At 40.7% G+C, this 9,386-nt stretch overlaps 1 protein-coding gene across 1 annotated transcript in view; it reads right to left on the bottom strand.

Moving 5' to 3' along the window:
* Positions 1 to 7,188: 7,188 nt before the first annotated feature.
* Positions 7,189 to 9,386, bottom strand: part of sptbn4b (spectrin, beta, non-erythrocytic 4b) — a gene marked incomplete at both ends in the record, with an annotated part of 110,448 nt that continues 108,250 nt past the window's right edge. The window contains 2 exons of the mRNA XM_083636347.1: positions 7,189 to 7,515; positions 8,826 to 8,868. Of these exons, the coding sequence (XP_083492473.1) occupies positions 7,189 to 7,515; positions 8,826 to 8,868 (370 nt within the window). The remainder of the gene's footprint in view (positions 7,516 to 8,825; positions 8,869 to 9,386) is intronic.

Raw genomic sequence — 9,386 nt, 5'->3', positions numbered from 1 at the left:
CCCAGTGTCACGACGGACAAACTAATTTTCTTGCTTTTTTTTCTTAGAGAAAATACTTTTGAGCAAATACATTTGTACATTATCAGGGTAGGTTGCTGTAGGCAGGCATACAGACAGACAGACAGGTTGAGGGCAGACAGACAGTGGTGCGTTGGGGTCCTGGGAAGAGATAAATGATGGCAGCAGGTCAGCCTTAACAGTAAGATTCATATTCAGTGTTCACTAAGTAGTCAGCAGTGGGATATCTGTGGCTGGTGTCAGACCGAGGTGTTGCAGAGCATTTTTGCAAATAATGCACAGTGTTCGTTTTAACCTGCTGGGAGCAACAGATGGGTTTGAGTTTAGGCTATGTTGTTAATGTTGATTTTGTAATAACATATCTGACGCTGACCCATCTGGTGCTGCAAGAGGGTTAAACAAATACTACACATTACTGTTAATACTACTTGACCCATGTCTCTGTGTTGGAAAAATAATGGTAACACTAACACTTTATAATAACGTTCAGTCGTAAGTCATTTATAAGCCTTTAGTTAATGATGAACTAATCACTTACAAAACATGAATATACATTTGTAGATGATTAATAAATGCTATGTTAACATATCACAAATGATTTGTAAGTCATCTATAAAAACTAAACTTTTAGTAAATTAAGTGTTCCTCACCTGTTATAAATGATGTGTAAATCATTTACAATTCATTTCCAAGGCTTTCTGCATCCCCTAATCTAAAGTGTAAACCATTCATCATCACAAATAAATGTGTTACATACAAGGGGGAAGCTCTGTCAAAATTGAAGCCAATGTGGAAGTACACTTAAACCTGCATTCTTTCGAATGGCCGGCAGGGAGCGACCCATTGGTCTGTGGACTTGTTTTTTGTATGGCTCATGTATGGCATTTTGGCCATTGCCATCTTGGATCTTGACACAAATCCAAGGGTTTCCCACAGAGCATCGCCTGCTATTGGTCCATGATCGGCGAGCTTTGTGATCAGTGGACAAGCGACCTGTCAATCAACATAGTCTGAAACTAGGATTGAGACCATAAACACATTAGGAAGGTGTTTACTGAGGCCATACTTGAGACTTCAAGACAGAAGTCCACAAGCCAATGGGTCACCCCCTGGAGGCAAAGAGGACACTTCCGCATTGGCTTCAATTTTGACAGAGCTTCCCCCTTGTATGTAACACAATTATGTGTCATGAATGGTTTACACTTTAGATTAGGGGATGCAAAAAGCCTTGTAAATGAATTGTAAATTATTTACACATTATTTATAACAGGTGAGGGACACTTCATTTACTAAAGGTTTATAGATGACTTACAACACATTTGTATATGTTAACATAACATTTATTAATCATCTACAAATGTATATTCATGTTTTGTAAATGGTTAGTTCATCATTAACTAAAGGCTTATAAATGACTTACGACTGAACGTTATTATAAAGTGTTACAAAAATAATAATAATGCGAGACACAATGGTCTAATTAATGTGACTAATTTATTGTGATGTTTCCAGATGGGTCTGAAGCAGATTCTGTGCCATGGCAAAGGTTGTAGGCCAACATTTGAATGTAGAAATGCATCGATGTATTATAATTAGGGGATCTATTTCTTCATCCTACATTTAGAAAAAAATGGTTTTAAGTGAAGAGCCTCCTTACAATCAGAGTGGCTGTACATAAAGCCAAATGGGAAGAGCGACATAGAGACCCGTGTGGGTGTTCATTCGACTATATGTAACTGGATATAAAAAATATATTGTGCTTTCTTTGTGTTAAAACAGATCTTACACCCTTAAAAAGAATTTCCATATTTTATATGTCTATAATCATAGTGCAGTTTAGTCAAAACTTGTGTACATGAAGAAGCCTCTGCCACATGTAAAGACTCTGATACCTAGTCTCATATCGCTCAGTGAGAAGAGCATGTGAACTGATGGCACTGCAAGATGCTTTGGAAAAGTGTCCACCAAACAGCATTATACTATGTTTTAGTCCCAATGTGTTTTCTAGAGTGGCTCCAGTGTCAGTGATCATGTTGTGAACAAACTGGTATATTTTCTGGATCAGACCAGATACAACTACAATGAAATCAAGCTAATTTGGGTGTTAACGCTCAAACCTCCCATGTGTCCACATCAGCCTCTCATTCACTGTCAATGGCACAACTCCACAAAACATCTCTTGGCAATATCACAAGCTTGAGTCTTGATTCTTAGAGAGAGTTCTTCACATTCAGAAATAATTGAACTGCTCAAGCTTAAAGCAATTAAAATTGCTCAAGAAGAAATTCCTTCTTGAGGTGAATTTTCCCTTTAATAACACCAGATAGATATTACAATTTTTTTTTACCAGCCCAGATTGTCCTCAGAGACACAGAAATGGATGCTAAATATAAATAAATGTAAAATGTTCTTCTATGATTGAAATGTTAGGCTGATTATCTCCACTCTCTCGCAAGCCCTATTCAGAAATCGAGTTATTTCATGTATTCCAGGCAGTGTGTGTGTAAAGTCGATCATGGTTGATCAGCTGTTGTTATCCGGTGCTGTGGATGCTGGAACGAGGGTGTTGTAAACCCATGGGGGATAGGCACCTTCTGTACTGCAGAGTGTATGACACATAAAAAAACAATCAATAATGCTTGTTTTCTTGGACCCAGAATTAAAAACAAAACAACAACTGGCCCTAAAAAGGCCTTGAATAAACCTCTTTCACCCAGATAATAATAACATAGTCCTTGACTTGTCCCTCTGTGGATCCCCAACACCACTGACCATCACGGCCTCAACGCTGCAACAGGCCAGCGTCCTAGTGCAAAGAAAAAGTTGCATAAAGTCTCAGTTCATCGTTACCATGGACATCATCAACGTCATCATCATCATCATCATCATCATCATCATCAACATCATCGACAACATTAATTCCTGAACAAAGCCCTCTATAATCCTCATACAGTAAATCTGTATCCATAATACTGCATACCACTCTTGAGTGTGATTTTGACGTACAAAATGCAACAAATCTACGAGGCAGACTTACATGGTGTCAAACTGAGAAGAGGCTGCATCAGTGTGTCAATGGTGGTGGTGTTAGCGCTGCATGGTCTAAAATGTTTCAGCTAATGTAATTAGTGTTCGTTCCAATGGAGAGCTGTGTGTCAGATGATCTAAACATTTGTGGGAACTTCCATTAGTATTGGTTTCAATTAGTCACGTGATCTAAAAATTTCAGAGAACGTCTAAATATTGGTTTCAATTGAGAGTTTTACTGTCACATGGCCTAAATATTGTTGTATATTGTTTCAGAGAACTTCATTCATTTTGGTACCAATGGAGACTTTCTCAGTGTCACGAGAAAATCATTAGTACAGTTTAATGCCATGTCAGATGCTTCTCCAACAAGCTAAGAAACAAAGCAGGAGGAAACACTGGTCTGCATCCAAGCCTCAAACTGAAAGATTTCCATGGCAGCAAAGATCTACATTCATTTCCAATGAGAAATAAAAGAAAGAGAAGACTGTACATACATGAATGAGAAACCAAAAGTTATTTTATTGAGCAAAACTATGCTGACACATGTGATGTGAACAGAGCAGCATACTGGAGATACACACAGAGAGGCGGGACTAAAGGAGAATTTCAGTATTTCAACCTGGACCCTATTTTCTTTTTTTCTTTTTTTTTTTATGTATAACTAAGTCATGTGAACAGAAATCTTTGAAATTGATGCAGTATTGACCAAGATCGCCTCAGTTGGCAGCCGCTTTTCCCACATGGCCCGGCCTACTGCACTAAACAAGCTTGTTTTTTTTTTTTACCAATGACAGGATCAGTTTATTCCAAAGGGATAACTTCCAATCCATACTGCTCATCTGGTGTAATCCAAGTCTCCACAAGCCCTGAGATGCCAAGTTGACTTGAAAAGATTTACACCCTGTTTTAGCTTAAATCTGCACTGTAGCCAGGTGGTGCAGCATCCCACATTGTTACTTCCAGCCCCCCAAATGAATAGATCCTAAAATTGAGTGTATGAGGCTCACAACTCAAAGTGTGTCAGTTCATTATGCTCTCAGATTCACAGAGGCCTACTGGACTGTGTCACATTGCATGTTAAAGTTCTGCTCATTCAATACAAACCTCTTTCAGTTCTTGCTATGTTTGTTGTGTCCGACATGCATGTAATGAATTGCATTGATTTGGCATTCATGCCTAGTTTAGATGCATACAATGTGTTGAAATATAAAAACAAGTAGAAAAAGCTACTGTACTCAAGACATGTTTTATGATTCATAGACCTTATTATTGAACCAGACATGGTGGGTCAAGAATTTGAAATCCGTACTCGTCATTTTATCTGGGATAGATTACGTTTGCCTGGCACAGTGGAGTGAATGGACTCCTTTTCAGGATTTAGATTTAGATTCCAGCTAAGATTCCAACACCGATGATATCGATACTGCCAGATGATAACCTTGTATCTTCAAAACGTCAGCTTTCCAAGAACTGAGAAAATTCTTAATTTCACACAGACAAACATATATTTCTGAAAATATAAAATTAGTTCTTTAGTGGATTTCTTGGTCTCTAAAGTCATGGACAGTATCCAGCACAGAGAGGACGATGTAAACTTTAGATTCAAGTGAAAGGATGAAAAAACATCTGAAGTGGAGTTACAAGGTTTTCATACAAAAGCAGTGACATTAAAACACTCTTCACATTTGTAAAGATTTTGTAAAGGATTTCAAATGCTTTCTGACCCATATCTGTTCAAGCTTTCTCCTCATTCCTACCAAGTCACTTCTTTTTCCCATTCACCCTCAGTGGCTGGAACATCCTGAAATCCACCAGCCACTTTAACCAGATGACTGTAGTTTTTAATGTCAAAAAGGAAAACCAAACGAAGGCCAGTAGAGGGCGACAAACTCACCAGCCACAGCCAGTGGACTGTTCCCAGCACCCGGCTCGTGGCTGGTGTTAAAATTCCCACCCAGGGTTTCTGTACAGTTTATGGCTTTGTGGTGAGTTCACAGAAAAAAGAAAATGGTGTGGACACGGAGCAAATGGGCTGCAAAGACAAGCTTCTTTTTGACAAGTGATTTTCTGTCCAAGCAAGACATGCAAACTCAAAAACTCACATACGTACATACAGTCTAAAAGGAAATCTCCCTTTGTAAATACTTTGTCAATCCCCCTATTGTTAAATGATTTACACCCTCGCTGGATGTGTGTTTTTTGTGTTGTTTTTTTGTCAATCAGATATGGGCTAAGCCATGGGATTTCCTTTTTCATTCATTCATTCATTCGTTGGTTGATTCGTTCATTTCTGTCTAATTGTACATTAATGGGATGTTGACCTGGACAGTTTGGTGGACTTTTACACACTATGTTACCTTAATATGTAACTGTGTGTGTGTGTGTGTGTGTGTGTGTGTGTGTGTGTGTGTGTGTGTGTGTGTGTGTGTGTGTGTGTGACTGTGTGTGTGCGTGCGTGCGTGCGTGTGTGTGTGTTGTAGAGGTCTGTGTTGTGAATCTGTCATGTCTGGAAGACTGAGGTGGTAACTGAGGGGACAAACATGTTAACATGTGAAGCACACGGTAAAGCACACGCTAACATAAATAACCTGAGAGCTATGGAGACCCTGGGAGCGGAGAGCAGCAGCGGGCGCACGCACTCATACACACACATACATACATACAACATTTTTAAACTACATATAAAAGAAGAAATCAAAGAGAATGTCCATTAGGTCTGAGAAGAGAAGAGTAGAAGAGTGTTTTTAGCCCAAGTGAAAGGATTTTGTCCAGAAAAACACACCACACATAAATGGTGCTTATGACCAAAGCCAAGCCAAATATGACTTCATCCTAATGCCAACTGATTTTCTCTAAATTACCTTTGATATCTCAAAACCTAAATCTAAACTGCTATATACCAAGGTGTGACTGTTAGAGATGTGATTTCTTTTTATAACTTTTTTTGAAATGATCATTCCAGATAGTCTTGGAAAAGTCAATCAACGGTTTTTATAAATGAGGTTCCATAACATATTTTAGCAGGTTAGTGCTGATTTACAACAAGCTGAAGTCCGATTTACCAAGAACAGCACTTCTGTCTTTAGATGGTTTATGAATTTGAATACTGTCCTGTACCCTTTAGGTCACAGGTTCGACTCCCAAAACCCAGAATCCTTACTAGATGGAGGGAAAGCTGCTTTGCGTCTTTATCTAGGGCAGATCTTACGATTCATTGAAAGCTCCCCCCCCCCCAGGATTTCAGACTTTTTTTTCACGTTCGTAGCACTGGTCACTCCTCTACTCTTCTTTTATCATAAATTATCTTTTACCTCCCTAGCATCAACATTGTTCATTGGTGTTGATTCAGTCATAGTGAGTTTGGATGAACCTGGTGTCAATGCTGTTTGGTTTGAAAGTAAAACCAGTTCTAATTCCACTTTCTTTTTTCACGGCAGAGGCCAGACCTCAAAACATATGGAATAAAGTGGAGAAAAACTTTAAAACAGAGAAGAAAAAAGAAAGAAAAAAGAAACGATATTTCTCCAAGTTTGTCTGTGTGTAAAACATTTTGGCATAATTTGATTCTCTTGAGATTTTCGAGGAGTAATAAGACTGTAGGATGTCTTGACTTACAGACAGATAGATAGGTAGGACAGACAGACAAGAAATACAGACAGATACAGCTCATCTCATAGAAAAAAACAAACATGAAACAGTATGAGCTACGTTTTCGTACAGGTACTACCAGCAATTAATAACAGCCTTCAAGTTAACGTGACGCGGGTCCCGTCTCTCTCGCGTTTAATGCCGGCCCGGGTTTTAGCGTGAAACCCGCCCCGCTGTAGTTATCCGAAACAGCCACCAGCATGGGCGGCGCGTCGGCGGCTGTCTGCGTCCTCACAGAGAGACAGAGAAGAAGAGAGAGAGACGTCTCCTCCTCCAAATCTGTCGGTCGTACGAGTGAGCCCCGGGCCAGTCCCACTGTCCTGTGTGTAGCTTTCAATCCAAACACAGCCCATTTGTAGACAGTGTTGGAGAGAGAGAGAGAAGGAGAGAGAGAGAAGGAGAGAGAGAAGGAGGGGGGCATTCACTATCAGTCTACGACCCCCCTCCCTCCACAGTTCACACACTTCTGTCCAAACGAGTCCATCAGGTGGCTCACTTCTTCTTACCGGACTTTTCCGAGCGCTTGGCATCTGATTTCTCCCCCCTATCTGACCTCTCTGAGCGCTCGCCTCTCTCCCTCTCCTTCTCCCTCTCTCTCTCTCTGTCCTTGTCTCTGTCCCTGTCTCTGTCCCTGTCTCTCTCCCTCTCTCTGTCGGCCCGGTCCGAGCGCTCGCCACCTCGCTCTGACCTGTTGTCCGCCTTGCTGCCGTCGCGGTCGTCGGTGGATGAGGTAGTTGGCTGGGGTTGGCCCCATTTGGCAATCTCCTCGTGCTCCGAAATACTGGCGCTGATGTTGGTCACCCACGCTTTGAGATCGTCCTAGGATGGGAAAGAGAGAGAGAGAGAGAGAGAGAGAGACAATGACAGAGAGATGAGGGTTTGAGTTGTTCCGATACTGATATCGGAAATGCCTCCGATATTGCCTAAAATACCACATAATTTATAGCACACACAAAAAAAGTAGTTTAACCTGAGCCAGGCCATACAACCATATAGTAGGGCACTTTTGAGGGGTCCACGCGCACCCCCCTTTTTTCTAGTCTGGATTTGTTGCATCCATAGGACCTCTAAAATAAAGAGTTTGATGATAACAAGAAAAAAACCTGTCCAAAATGTGTTTTTTTCAATGTTACAGCTGTTGATTTTTTTTTATTTTTTTTAATGGTATTGGAACATCTCTAATGAGGGTTAGATGTATCAAATGTAAAACAAAACAAAAATAAACAAGAGAGACTGTGATACGGTCAGGAAACAACCAAAACAAAAGACACCCCATCTGTTTTGGGTCCTATACGCTTCTCTCGCTTGTTTCACACACATCTGAGGTGTCTCATCAAACACCAGTCAAGTCGGGTGGCTTTACTTCTATTGTTGTGTCTGGTTGTCCGTGCTATTTTTGCTCACGCTCAGCCAAGCTGCCATGATGACAAAATTATGACAATTGTCTCAAGTGAATGATGTAAGATGAACTTATCGTCATGGCAACGCTGATAAATTCCAATTCGAGCATTCTGATACAAGTCACATGTAGGTTGCATGTTTTGGGGTCACATTTCGTACCACAAGTCAGATCAAAATGGCAAAAAATGAGACCGAGCTGATTAGAAAAAGATCTGTGTCACTCACTGATTGTTATGTACTGTATGTTTCTGTATGTTAACTTACTGATGTGTGTACTTCACGTGTTTCATTGATAAGGAAGGAAATGACACACTATGGGATCAACTACTACGTATACATCTACAACTAAAGGGGCAGTGGTGGCCTAAAGGTTAGAGAAGCGAGCTTGTGACCGGAAGGTTGTCGGTTTAATCCCTGGGACTGGCAGGATAAATTTGGTGTGGGGATCTGGGGAAAGTGAAAAAGCAGCGCTTGCCCCTCCTTCATTAACACCACTGAGGCGCCCTTGAGCAAGGCCCTTAACCCCAACTGCTCCAGTGGAGCTGCTCAGTGGCCAGCAGATCAGACTGTGGTTGTACTGGTCAGCTTCCAGGTATGAATGTGTGTGTGAATGTGAACAGGGCGCTCCTGAAAAAGAGAGCATTGCTCTCAGTGAGACTCACTCTGTACAAATAAAGGTAAAAAAAATCACTTTTGTTGCTCCGATTAGAAATACAGGAATGTCTCACCTCATCTTTTGCATGGAACAAAAACTCGCTGCCATCCTTCGTTCTGCAACAAGAAGAGAGGATTTGAGCTACTGGTGCAGTGATCAACATGTTCAGTGGATAACTTAGTTTAAGGCATATGAACGTGTTTATTAGTGATAAACATGTTCAGTGGATAACTTTAAGGAATATGAACTTGTTTATTAGTAATGAGTCAGACCTGGCTCAAGTAGTATTTGCAATTGCCCATTTTCTAACCTTGAAGCTTGAAGGGTCTGATGGGTGGGGTTTGCCACATAGGATTATACTGAGAAGCAGGCTTTAAAAGACTAATACCTACCGGTAAATCCCCAAACTAAATCTATGTAAAGCCTTAGATGTAATTGTAAGAAGAGTGCTACTGAAGTCGACATCTGCTATTGGCTGATCTTTGACCAGCAGGCGCGGACTGCCTAATCAGGCACGTCGGGCAAATGCCTGGTGGCCTGGCCTGGCCTGCAATTTTTTTTTTTTTTATTAAAAATAAAAAGTTTTTGTTTGTGTGCCCACAGTCAGGCTCATTTCTGGACTCTTGTGTTGGAG

The sequence above is a fragment of the Poromitra crassiceps genome (genome assembly GCF_964638095.1).
Source record: "Poromitra crassiceps genome assembly, chromosome: 5".
NCBI classification, from domain to species: domain Eukaryota; kingdom Metazoa; phylum Chordata; class Actinopteri; order Beryciformes; family Melamphaidae; genus Poromitra; species Poromitra crassiceps.
Note: the sequence above shows the minus strand (reverse complement) of the source record. Positions and strands in the feature narration are given on the sequence as shown.